Source organism: Bufo gargarizans, chromosome 11, assembly GCF_014858855.1.
Source record: "Bufo gargarizans isolate SCDJY-AF-19 chromosome 11, ASM1485885v1, whole genome shotgun sequence".
Lineage (NCBI taxonomy): Eukaryota > Metazoa > Chordata > Amphibia > Anura > Bufonidae > Bufo > Bufo gargarizans.
Genome location: NC_058090.1, coordinates 83,609,685 through 83,623,711, shown reverse-complemented (window position 1 = coordinate 83,623,711; position 14,027 = coordinate 83,609,685). Strand labels below are relative to the sequence as shown.

The 14,027-nt window shown below is 44.0% G+C and overlaps 1 protein-coding gene across 1 annotated transcript in view; it reads left to right on the top strand.

Annotated features, from left to right (window-relative positions):
- The window catches only part of LOC122921381 (NACHT, LRR and PYD domains-containing protein 3-like), a 64,832-nt gene that overhangs the window by 29,891 nt on the left and 20,914 nt on the right, over nucleotides 1-14,027 (top strand). Inside the window, exons 6-7 of the mRNA XM_044271358.1 lie at nucleotides 4,723-6,421; nucleotides 6,571-6,741. Of these exons, the coding sequence (XP_044127293.1) occupies nucleotides 4,723-6,421; nucleotides 6,571-6,741 (1,870 nt within the window). The remainder of the gene's footprint in view (nucleotides 1-4,722; nucleotides 6,422-6,570; nucleotides 6,742-14,027) is intronic.

Sequence of the window (14,027 nt, the reverse complement as noted above, 5' to 3'; positions counted from 1 at the left end):
GGGAAGGCTGTCAGTCACTGATAGGACCTCCTCCTCATAGAGGGAAGGCTGTCAGTCACTGATAGGACCTCCTCCTCATAGAGGGAAGGCTGTCAGTCACTGATAGTACCTCCTCCTCACAGAGAGAAGGCTGTCAGTCCCTGATAGTACCTCCTCCTCATAGAGGGAAGGCTGTCAGTCACTGATAGGACCTCCTCCTCATAGTAGAAGGCTGTCAGTCCCTGATAGGACCTCCTCCTCATAGAGGGAATGCTGTCAGTCCCTGATAGGACCTCCTCCTCATAGAGGGAAGGCTGTCAGTCCCTGATAGGACCTCCTCCTCATAGAGGGAATGCTGTCAGTCCCTGATAGGACCTCCTCCTCATAGAGGGAAGGCTGTCAGTCCCTGATAGGACCTCTTCCTTGACTTCACATCCCAGAATGAGTATGATTTTAAAGCGACCCTGTCAGCATGATTAACCCTCCAAAAGTCTGCACTTCTGCTATAGCTCTTCTGCTGCTTGCTGACCAGTGCAGGTGCTGATAACATAATTGAAAGCGGAAGTAGAGGCGTCCCTGGCTCCAGAGAGAGAGAGGAGGATCGCTTCTGGGTTAAATGAGGTCATCGGCTCCTGTGCGGTATGGATATGAAATGCTCGGTAAGCAGCAGCAAAGCTGTAGTACAGGCGCAGACATTTGGAGGTAGTACTCAGGCGCAGAAGACAGGGAAAGATAAGGTGTCTTGCTCTATCAATGAAATGTCGGGGTGCAGTGCTGTCACAGTGGGGAGTGGGGGGGGGGGAACTCCCCACCGTACGATGATGGGTATGTAGGGAAGCAGCTAGGCCAGGATGTCGGAATCAGAGAGCAGGTCACCTCCTAAAGTGTCCCTGATCCTCGCCCTAACTCCTCACCGTATGAGCGGACCTGGATGGTAGGACGGCTCATACCCCTGGTAATCCCTCACATAGGAGCAGGGAGAGACGACCTGTTCTTCCAAGACACAGAATAACAGGAGTCTCAATCGGCCCAGTAGCAAAAAGAGGAAGCCAAGTTGAACGGCAGGTAAGTATCCAGTGGCGGGGATAACCACTGAACCAAGAACCAAGGAAGGCATGGTAACTTACCTGCTGCAGCTGCTGGACGGCACAACAGAAGACCACACCAAGGTAAACTGGAACCCATACGAACTCACTGCGATCCAAACACCAAATGGATGCAGTACATACTGGCACACAGGAACCAGCACTCCAGCAACAGCTCACAGACTTGACATTTGGTTCAGCGCTCCGGGAAACCATGAGACCCCCTTCCGGAGGCAACAACAGACAGGGGAAATGTCTAGCAGACATGGACACAACATCAACAAACCAGAGATGTAACAACACACTAGACATACACCACACCCAGAACATAAACCCACACCAGACATACAACAAGAGAGGTAAGGATAGAAGGGGAGACGATTTATGTCCAACAAGGTGGCCCTCAAGGACAGGGCAGATTTAACCAGGAGAGGAGCAGAGCTCCAATACCAAACAAGGCTGGAGTACCACTGACTCCAGCCAGAAAGCCACAGGTAATATCCACAAAGTGGCCACATCCAGGACACACCTAAATCCCCACCAGCTCGAAGATTAACCCCTCGCTCACAAAACAACAGGGAGACACACCTTAAAGGGGAAGTGCGCGTGCAAACTGAAAACTACACATTGCCTCCGGCAACCAGTCTGCACGGCAACCGCGTCACTGTCAAACAACTATACGTCCGTGACAAGTGTTCAGCGCACCAGGGGTGCTTATAGCGCTACAGTACACCCCTCAGTGTTCCAACTAAGGGTTCTTTCACACTAGCGTTGTTAGAATCAGGCAGGCAGTTCCGTTGCCAGAACTGCCTGCCGGATCTGGAAATCTGTATGCAAACGGATATATATATTTTTTTTTCCGGATCCTGAATTATTCATTGAAATACCGGATCCGTCTTTCCGGTATCAGCCGGAATAACTGATCCGGTATTTAATTTTTTCAAAGCTAGAAAGAACTGCACATACTCAGACCGGAAAACCGGATACGGCGATGCGGCAATTTCCGTAACACTTGGTTAATACATTTCAATGAAAATGAATGCCGGATCCAGCAAGTGTGGTAGTGTTCCGGAGTTTTGGCCGGAAAAAATACCACAGCAAGCTGCAGTATTTTGTCCGGTCAAATACCGTACATGGGACGGAACAGAAGACATCCTGATGCATACTGAACGGATTGCTTTCCATTCAGAATGCATTGGCTCAAAACAGACGCATTTTTGTCCGGTATTGAGACCCTTTACCGGATTTCAATACCGGAAAATAATAACGCTAGTGTGAAAGTACTCGAAGTAATTTGCATATTTAAAAAAGTAATGATTTTTAAGCATTATTAATACATAAAAAAATTATATAATTTGTATCAGAATGATCAACCCTACCAGGCACTATGGTATAGTAGGGTTGATCATGCTGACAGTGCTGCTTTGAATAAATAAAGTACAAGTTTTACTGGATCTTTTCCCATAAACTATACACCAATCTGCTCAGCTCCTCCTGCTCTATGACATGCTGCCTGCATTTCATGTAAATTACACCGTACAGCACCACCACACCTAGTATTCTAGTTAGTAGCATGCAGCGGTGGTCCGGGCGGAAGGTGAGAATGTGTGTGTGATGGTGGTACTAGTACTCACGGTGGTTATGGTCCTCCCTGGTACTCATTGGACCGTGCACACTGTATAGAGCACCCTTTGTCCCCCACGTGGCAAACCCTGGTTTGGCGTCTCCCTGGTTTGTGGTGCCCTTGGTGTTGTGTAAAGTTATTATCCAGATTTATCATCCAGTGTCAGTCTGTGTGATAAATCTGGAGCAGTGTCTGTCGGTCTGTTTATTGTTTTAAAACTTTTTTTATTGTTTTATCATCAATAAGAACATACTCATTGACACTCGGATGTACATGACATAAAACTGAGACACAGATACCATATGTCGTAATGCGTATCAGAAATAATGTACATACTCCACATTCCGGTAACATATCCAAGTATAAGCTCGTAAATACCGAACATTCAGATAACATCCACATACATAACAAGCAGTAGTGGACAAACACAGGTAAGCGGGGTGAGGTAGAATAAGGGGAAAAAAAGTAGCGGGGGGGGGGGGAGGGTGAAGGGTAAAACCTGTAGTTGGTGCCTGAGATACTCCCAATAACTTTGGGATCTTGTCATATTAAGGACAGTCAGATGGTATAAACTCGTGCCTCGTAAGTCTCATCCATATGAACTTTGGACTGCTCACCTTCATGCAAGGGCTAGACATTCAAGTATATCTAGTAATGTCCTATCCAAGGCAATCACTGTACAGTAAAGCGCCTATATGCTCTCCAGGGGTTCCAAATAGCCTCAAATTTGAGTGGGGATCCAAGGTCCCAATGTACTATCTGCTCAAGTCTACATATCTGATCACATTTGACAAACCATTTCTGGATTGGAGGTATTTCCTGTTGTTTCCAGCATGTCGCAATGAGAAGTCTAGCAGAGGCCAGCAGAGCCGTACACAAAATTCTTATATTCTTTGGACCCTTTATATCATTATACAAACCAAACAGGCAAAGTTTTGGAGTCACAGGGACAGGTGTCCCACTCATTTTTGATAATACTCCACATACTGCTTCCCAAAAGGGCGCTATTTGGTCACAAGACCACCAAATGTGTGCATGAGTACCCACCTCCCTATTACACCTCCAACACAACGGGCTTGTAGTAGCAGGAAACATACGATGGAGTCTTTGGGGTGTAAAATACCACCTAGTTAGGACTTTATAACTGTTTTCTTGTACCTTGACACACCTGGACACCCTAGCCGGGGAGAGCAAAGCGAGTTTCCTCTCAGCAGTTGAAAATTTGCTTTGTAAGTCTAACTCCCATTGTTGAAGAAAGGTTGGGCTATCTATTTTAGACGCAGACATTAAAATCTCATATAGTTTAGATAATTTCCCTGTGGGATCTTTAATCTGCGTAACTAACTTCTCGAATGAGGAGTGGACTGTTACCGTAGGTAGACGCGTTAGATACTGTTTTAAATATCTGATACAATATTTGATATGGAACGGGGAACAATCTTTCATCAGCGGGTGTTTATAAAGATCTAATGCTGAAGGGATATCATTATCCGGGCAAATAGCCAACAACGGAGATACCCCTTGCTTCACACTGTCTGGAAGAGTGTGCAGAAAATCTGTGGATGCTTGAAAAAAGACGTCTCTAATTTGCATTAATATCAGGAAATTAGGCATCAAAGTAGATTTCCAGTGAGACTTCACCCACACGTTCAATACGTATTTAGTAATTGAACTTTGGGTTCTAATATTTTTGGAAGCTTGGGGACCATCCATAAATAAGAATGCTCTCAATGGGACAGACGACATGGCTTGTTCCACCAACAGATCCAACCGATCTGAATGAGGCCTTAGCCACTCTAAACACCTAAGGCACAACACCGCCTTGTGATAGTGATACACAGTGTCTGTCGGTCTGGTCTTAGTTCACACTGTCTTACTTTCAGACACGATTAGTAAATCTGCTCCAATGTGTCTAGAGAAGTCAAGAGGAGCTGGAAAATTCAGCAATGTACAGATATCTGCCATTTCTTCATCAAGATATTTAGTTCTGTTTCAGCTTCTTATCTTCACCTCTTATTTTCCTATTCTCTATAGAATTCCAGATTCGTCACAAGAAACATTTACATGAAAGAACTGAGAAACTTGTAGAGAACAAACCTCCAAGATGTGACCAGCGAGAGGAGAGTTTTCCATTCTCTACACGTTATGTCAACCTCATCATTGTCTCCAATGATCACTTCAGAGAACGCTCTGAGAATGAGCTCATAGAGACCGGGGTAAAACATGAGGAATACTTAAAGAGAAAACAAAATGAATTTCTACGCATTTCCCCCAACAAACTGTTCCACTGGTGCCACCGATCCGAACAAGTGCCACGTATGGTAATGGTGTGTGGAGTGCCCGGTGTAGGGAAGACCACACTGATGCAGAAGGTTGTCTATGACTGGGTGAAGGGGGATCTCTATCAAAGATTCTCCTTTGTCTTTTTCTTCAAATTCCGAGAACTCAACAGACTGGATAAGGTTAGTCTGGTGGCTCTAATCCTTCATCAGTACCCATATCTGGAGGAGCAGCTTAGTAACATCCTACAGGAACCAGAAAAACTTCTCTTTATATTTGATAGTTTAGATGAAAGTCTTCATAACATGGATTTCTCATCACGTCACTTGTGCTCTAATCCTACACAGCCCGAACCTTGTGGTCAGATTGTGGTTAGTTTGGTGAGAAAGTCTCTTCTTGATGGTTGTTCTGTCCTAATGACCAATCGCCCAACCAGACTGGCATCAATTGATTGTAGAGTTTTCCAGAGAATAGTAGAAATCACTGGGTTTTTACCGGAAGAACGACAGATGTACTTTCAAAACTTCTTCTCCAACCCTGAACTGGCGGAAAAAGCTTTTAATTATGTGAAGCAGAATGACACCCTGTACACGTTCTGCTACCTCCCGTCCTACTGCTGGATCATCTGTACAGTATTATCCAGGAGCTTCCAGCCAACAAGTAGTGATCAGTCGGTGTCATTATTACCCAAAACCGTCACCCAGCTTTTTGCGATATTTGTCGCCAACATCCTGTCCAATCACAGCCTGCACAAAAGTGACGCTCAGAAGATCCTGCAGTCCATCGGATGGATGGCAGAACATGGAGTCATGAATCACAGGCTTATCTTTGATGAACGAGATCTGGACTGTTTCCATGTGGACAATACGTCAAAGCTCTTATCAAGTTTTCTGATGGAATCGGAGGAACCTGTGTCCTATTCCTTCTTACATCTCACTGTTCAGGAATTCTTCTCTGCCTTGGTGCATTATGTGGATTATTCTCCTGAGAAGTTACAGAAATCACTAATAGATGCCAAATCCTATCCTGATGGACGAGGTGAGATGTTCCTCCGTTTCCTGTGTGGTCTATCAGACGGCTCCACCAGGTCAATGCTAACTGGATACCTGGACAGACGAGCAACTCAGACATCTATAGATGTCATCACTTGGCTGAAGGACTTGATTCTAGTAGAACAGAGGCCAATGGAAAGTAAGGACAACAAGCGGCGTCTTCTCAGTACATTTTTCTATCTGTATGAATCCCGGAATAAGGCTCTGGTGCGGGAATCATTACAATCACACAGAAGTCTTGACTTTTCTCTTGTTCACATGTCGGCTCTAGACTGCACAGTGTTAGCGTTTATTCTGGACACCTGCACAAATATAGAAGAACTGAATCTATATGGATGTTCCTTAGACAATGAAGGATTAGAAAGACTTGCTCCAGGATTACATAACCTGCAGGATCTGAGGTAAACAAATAATTATATTTTATCGTTCTGTGGTATTCAGGATCTGACAATGATCAAATCCTAATTTTTAACTGTATTTTTCTTGCATAACGTGGGGGAATTTTGAAGCTTCTCTCAGCACAGTATTCATATCTACTTTTATTTTGCAGCTTGGGCAACAACAATATTCAACATTTTGCTTGCATCCAGTTGGCTTCTGTGATAAGGAATAACCCGTCCCTGAAGATACTTGACCTGTCTAATAACCGTCTGTCTGGTCCTCACTTCAGTGACTTGATGGAGGCTCTGTCCAGTCCGGCCTGCAGGATAGAGACATTACTGTGAGTATTGTAACAGAAATGGGATATTATCCAGCTCACCCGTATCGATCCTGTAGATAGGTGCACGGAACAGACCCAAGCAAGTCCAGATAATCACATGTATGTAGAAAAAGTCTCCAGCACTCGTAGTAAAAGTTTTCCAGTCCCGGTCTTTATTCCACCAAAATTATCATGTACAAACACAGTGGCACCTTCTCCCACTCTCCCCCGATTTACGCGTTTCGAACACTTGTGTTCTTACTCATAATCCAGTGTGTCTGTTCTGCCATGAGCCTATATAGGCTACACTCCCATCCGCCCAAAAAGAGGGGGGAGGGGGGAAGCCTAAACCTAATCAGGAGCATGTCAGACACCTGTTCAAACACAATACAAAATACACCCGTGATAAGCGAAATAAGTTGAATTGAATTAAATAATCCATATAATTCCATGTGAGTGAGTGGGGCCCACTGAACCACAATAAAATAAAATAGAATAGAGTAAACATGCAGGTCATAAATAAAAACATATAATATGCACCCGTATGTGACATCTTTCATCATTGCATCATGTTCTAATGTAAGTCGCAAATTTTATCCAAAATATGCCATATCTATGTCACTGCATAACAAGTCGCATTATAGGAACATGGTTCCGGGGGCTATTCCGCACAGGTATGGCTCCCTTTTGTCTCTTGCTCCAATATGATGCCATTCCCATGTAGATTCCTAATAAATCACATGGTGGGAACATGGTTCAGAGACCTATCCTGTGCAGATATAGTCCTCTTTCCTTCAGTGATGCTTCGGCGTGGTGCAAACTCAGTCACTTAGATCAATAGCCATTCAATAAAAATCAACAGATCTATAAAAACAATGCAGAGAAAAGAATCTTGATAGTTATTCACATATAAACAAATACATAAATTTAATATAAATACATCAATTCTTTTCTCATGTTCAGACCCCGTGGAGATCTGGTGTTGAGTTTCCAGATCCAGAAGGCTTCACGTGAGAGAGTTTCTTGTTTGATATCTCCTCCCCTTGGAGCTGTAATCCTTTCCAAAGCGAATGTACTGAAACCATTGATGCTGCGATTATGTGTGTTGATGATGTGGTTTGCTGCATTAGATACTCCAGTGGATGTGGGATTAGAAATGTAATTTAAATGTACCCTTAATCTCTCTTTGAATTTTCTACTGGTGCTGCCCACATACATCAAATCGCACAGTGTGCACAGGATGATATAAATTACTCCTGTAGTGTACAATTAATGTAACTTTTGATGGGAAAGGTTTCAGAATCTGTTGAGTCATGAAAATCTTTAGTTATGTCCGATACATTACAGGTTTGGCAGGGATAACCCCCACATTTTGAAAAGCCTGTATATTTTAACCAAGTTGATGATGTCTGTTTCTGTGCGGAAATGTACATGGAAGGTGAGAGTGTGGTGCCCAGAGACACAATCTGGCCTCCATCTTTTAGGATTTCACGGAGTGTATCATCCTCATATAAAACTGGAAGACCTTTTTCAATAATCTTTTTTTATTATGGGAAATTGGCGGCTGTATGTCAGCACAGGAGTGGCTTTGGGATCCCTTTCTTGTTTCATGAGGGGTTTATCAGATATGTTATTTGTATTTATTTTCTTTTTGTGGATATTATTGTTTTTCTTATTATGATTTATGTTATAGTCTGCTGTTAAACCCAATAAGGCTACTTTCACACTTGCGGCAGGACGGATCCGACAGGCTGTTCACCCTGTCGGATCAGTCCTTCCGCTGTTTTCGCCATGCCACCACTCCGTCCCCATTGACTATAATGGGGACGGCAGTGCGCAGCGAAAGGCCGCCGGACTAAAAGTCCTACATGTCCAACTTTTTAGTCCGGCGGCCTCTGACCGCGAACTGCTGTACTGCGCCGGAGCGCCGCCCCGTCCCTATTATAGTCAATAGGGACGGAGTAGCGGCACGGCGAAATAGCGGAAGGACGGATCCGTCCTGCCGCAAGTGTAAAAGTACCCTAAAACTGATCTCAGTTTATTCTTTGCAATATTGAGACCCCTGGAAAGCATCCACTGGGGATATCCTCTTGTTGTTAAACGTTTCCACATAATCTCACATTCCTTGTTAAATGCTGACTCAGTGCTGCAATTCCTACAGGCGCATATGAATTCCCCCACCGTGTTCCTTTAATTGTATGGGTGGGGTGATAACTGTTTGCTTTCAAAATAGTATTCCCTGATATTGCTTTCCGGTATGTTGCAGTATTTATTATTTGGTCTGGGATCCCTATCAGCTTTAAATCCCCAAAACTGGACATTTCAGCATGTTGTACATAAACAAATTTTAGATTATATGTGTTGTCATTGACATAAGCTATGAAATCTGGTATAGCAGATACATCGCCGCCCCATATAATGAGCAGGTCATTTATGACCTGCATGTTTACTCTATTCTATATTATTTTATTGTGGTTCAGTGGGGCCACCTCACTCACATGGAATTATATGGATTATTTAAATCAATTCAACTTATTTTGCTTATCACGGGTGTATTTTGTATTGTGTTTGAACAGGTGTCTGACACTCTCATGATTAGGTTTAGGCTTCCCCCCTCTTTTTGGGCGGATGGGAGTGTAGCCTATATAGGCTCATGGCAGAACAGACACACTGGATTATGAGTAAGAACACAAGTGTTCGAAACGTGTAAATCGGGGGAGAGTGGGAGAAGGTGCCACTGTGTTTGTACATGATAATTTTGGTCGAATAAAGACCGGGACCGGAAAACTTTTACTACGAGTGCTGGAGACTTTTTCTACATACATGTGAGTATTGTAGTCTTTTTCATAGTCTCCTATGGTAACTTTTCTTATAATAAGCACTGGAGAAACCATATGGAACGGGGACATCAGCTACTTTTATTTTAGGAATAGCTGTCTAAATTTCCTCTTGTGCATCATCTTCTATATCGTTTTCATTTCAAAAGCTCTTTAACCTCATCCCGCTCCCTGCTGTAAATCTATGGCATGGCAAGCTGAACATTTCCGCACAATGGCGTACTCTTACAGCATGGAGATGGGAGCGGCTCGGAAACAGAGCTGCCACCATCAGAGAAGGGTGTCAGCTCTAACAGACCACTGATACCCTGCTTTAACGGCCATGATCAGCGGTAATGCTGATCTTGGCCGTTTTAAAGAAGACCTTTCACCAACCATGACATGCATGTTTTAATAGCTTCATGCACTCCCCATGTAATAACAGTTCTGGAGCCTCTAGTCTTATGTCTGTATGTTGTGCTGTTCCTTTATTATTTCTACTAGAAGTTATAACTTAATTGCTATTATCCGTCAGTAAGGGTACAGAGGGGGGTAACCAGTTGGGGGTGTGTACCTGCACAGACTCACTCTATCCAATCAGTGCTGCCGTTGTCAGACTGTGCAGGGACACACCCCAACTGGTGACCTCCCCTCTGTACCCTTACTGAAGGCTAATAGCAATTCAGTTATAACTTCTAGTAGAAATAATAAAGGAACGGCACAACATCGAGCCATAAGAGTAGAGGCTCCAGAACTGTTATTACATGGGGGGTGCATGAAGCTATTACAAGAGCGGCAAAGGGTCCTCTTTAACCCTTTTGATGTCAGGGTCTGCAGTGACTGCTGCATATAAGGGGTTTAAAAGGCAGCAATCTCCCTCTCTACCCCAATGGGCTTTTGCAATGCAATTGCTGGGTCCCGATGGTTGTCATGGCAGTTGGAGGCCTTAAAATGGGTCTAAAGAGGCCAAATGTCAGTGTAAAACTGGCAGATACAATACACTGCAATAGATGACAGTTTCAGTGTATTGTAACAGCAATCTGACCCCATTTGTGGGGCTTTTAAAAAAAGTGTGTTTTTTTTTTATAAGTGCCTGTTCACTCTGTGATTTTGCCAGCGGAGCTGCTGCATGGTTTCTGCCTCCCATTCTTGCAAGCTTCAGTGCTGCCTCCTGTTGAGATGAATGGGAGGCAGAAACCATGCAGGCCTACAAAAGAAGGTAGTTGATATAGTAACACTTAGAGACACATTTATTAAGCCCAGCATTTTAGATGCCGGTCTTAATAAAGCCCTGCACTGGCGGTGGATCCGCCCCCAGTTACGTAGAGGCACCAGCCTTTAACAAGCAATCATTACAACCGTTAGCATTGGAGTCTATGCGCATTATACTATGTTCCTATGGAGCTGTCAATAGGAACTAATGTGTGGCAGCCTCATCACTCAGGAGGTCAGAGGCTGCCGCAAACACACTCCGGCTCCCCCCGATACTAGCTAGCATGGCCGGGAGCTCCTGGATTTAAACCTCCCAGATGCCGTGCCCATATTTTACCATGGCATCTAAGGGGTTCTGTCACAAACGTTTCCGTGACAGGTGCCAGGAGATCAGAAAGACTGGCAACACGTTGATCTTACAAGTTCCTTGTGGATCAATTTGGATTTGTGTTGTTTTGGTAATGGCCACACCTCTTGCTTCAGGTGTGGTGTGTGTGGTCATTTGACCATGTCTATTTCTTTCCGTCTCTCCCTCTCTGGGGTGCTGTTTATAGATTCTTTCCCTGGACTTCAAGCTAGCTGTTGTTGGATCTTTGCCGAGTTCCCTGGTGCAGCTGTTCTACTTGAAGTTAAGTCTTGTGTTCCATATTTGTATTTTGTTTGTTATATCTCCCCGTCTTTTGGTATTAGGCCTGAGGTAGACTCCTGTTCCTTCAGCTTAGAAGGAATGGGTTGTCTGTAGCCCTGTCACTATCTTCAGGGTCATTCAGGGTGAGCCTAGCTTCTAGGTTCCGGCGGATGAACATTCCTACCTTTTAAGGTCTGTTCATTCTGAATACAGTCAGGGCTGGGATTATGGTTTCATTAGGTGGTGAACTTTCCCCTTTACTTAGTATTCAGGCCTGATACCTTCTCCCTTCCTCTTGTGTTTGGTGTGGAGTTTCCCTTCCGCACCACGTCGTGACAGGTTCCCAGCCTGGGATTATTACCCACAGCGATTGTGTGGCATACTCCGATAACTTCTCTAATTTTCCTGTAATGTCATCCATTTTCATCTGGTAAAAAGAGACAGCTGCTTGAGGATCTTTGTTCTGTCTTCATACACATTCACACGGTGTGCAGTCTGACATTCAGCATAAACCATTCCTGTCTCCCAAATAAGAGGACTGTTTTCTGTAGTCTAACTTGGTTATTGGTCAACAGGATGCATGGAATAGCTCTGCTGATGTCCTGTAGTCTGTATGTAGACTGGAGACTGGCTTCTCTTTCCCAGAATGCCTTGCACCTCCCACCATACAGTAAACTTTATTAACAAGAAAACCAAAGTGTAGTACATTTTTAACACCGCTAGATGGTGCTGTTACCTAACTTATAACTACAGGAATACCAACACTTCTAGCAGAATGAATTAGAAATGATTCTGGACCTTTGCTGGGGCAGAACAATCTTTATGTTCTCGGTCAGACAGAGCAGCAGGTTAGAATTCTTCTGCGGCCAGTTGACTAGTATTACACCAGCAGATTTTGCAGGTGATTGTTGGGAGGGCAGTGTGGAGTGTTGTTAGTGGGGGAGGCTGCTGCTATTACTTGCAGAGATCTCCTCCACAGTATTGGGAGGAGCGATCGCTCGTCCCTATACTAACTCGTTGTTTGCCAGCGGCAGATTGTGATTAGATAGCACAAGCTGACGCCAGCAAACGTGATTTTTAAGCATGTTTAAAAAATCTGGATTGCCTGATGAATTACAGTTTGCTCGTTGATCGGGTCATCGCGGCAGTATTACACTGCCACATCATCGCTAACGAGGATATTGAGTAGGAGCGGGAAATTAGATAGTTACAGAGGCAGCTGTGAGCTGCTGCTGTGCCACTTACCTTGCCCAATGCCCCAGACCCGTCTCCTGCTGCCTTCTTCACCGCAGGTCCGGACGCTGGGTCTGCTGTATCCCTCCATGCTTGCCAGTAAGGGTCTCCCTTCCTCTACCTGTAGGGCACGTGTGCACTCCCTACAGCTCTTAAAAAGCCAGTATGCACACCGTAATCTTCGCCAGTCGATGGCTGGCAACCCTGGGGTACTTAAGGCAACTTCCCCTGTGGGAGTGTACCTAAGCAATAGCTTGTCTATCTAGCTAGCAAAGGTGTGCCATATTCTGTTGTCTGCCTGTTTACCGTATAGCACATAATCTGCCAGTCCTTATGCTGTGAGCAACTGAATGGGGTTCATTACTGACATTGTGCTGTTACAGAATTTCAATGCAGATTCCGCAAATTAAATTCTGCTACAAATATTCTACATCCAGCCTTAGGCCCTGATTTATCATGCCTTCACTCCAGAATTCTGGCTTCAAAAAGTTGCAAAATGAAGATTGGATTTTGCAACTTTCTGGATTTTTTTTTATAGATAAAAATGAAAAAAAGAAGTACAACTCCCCCATCTATCACATCCAATGGGGGTTACATATTACAGAGACATGATTAAGACACTTGTTTTATCCACAAGAACATGATTAACAATTAAGAACATGATTAACAATTAATTCATCCCCCCCAACCAGGAGGACACAGGAATGAGATAAAAAGGGGAGAAAAACTAACCTTTTTTTATCCACAGATCTGCAGTTTATATGACATTTCTCAGTGATCAGATCAAAATTTCCATAGTTGACTAAACCTATGACTCTTTCCCTTATTGTAATATATTACTCTTTCCATCTTTACCATATTATCCACCGACGTCTTCCATTCTAAAGCCTCATTCTCACGTCAGTGTTTTTGTCAATGATTTCCATCAGTGACTGTGAACCAAATCCCGGATTGGAGCCTCCACAGAGATAAGATATAATAGAAAGATCTGCACCTGTTCTGTGTTTAGAGCCGCACCTGGTTTTGGCTCAAACTCACTGATGGAAATCACTGACCGAACACTGACGTGTGAATGAGGCAAAACACCGAGGGTGGCTCTATCGCTTTCTAATTTTTGATTATATTCAATCTTGCTTGAAAAAGGATCTTAAAGGGCATGTCCCACGAATAATATTCTACAGTTTTCAAACCAGCACTTGGATCTGAATACTTTTGTAATTGCATGTAATTAAAAATGTTGTATAGTCGCTGATTTATTCAATACAATATATCTGTATAGCACCACCTGCTGTTTGTACTTTTTTCTTTGACCTGCTCACTGAGATGGCCGCACATGCTCAGTTCCATCCTTCACCTGCCCCCTGAGCTGTGATAGGGAGAGCCGAGACATGCCCCCTGAGCTGTGATAGGGGGAGAGC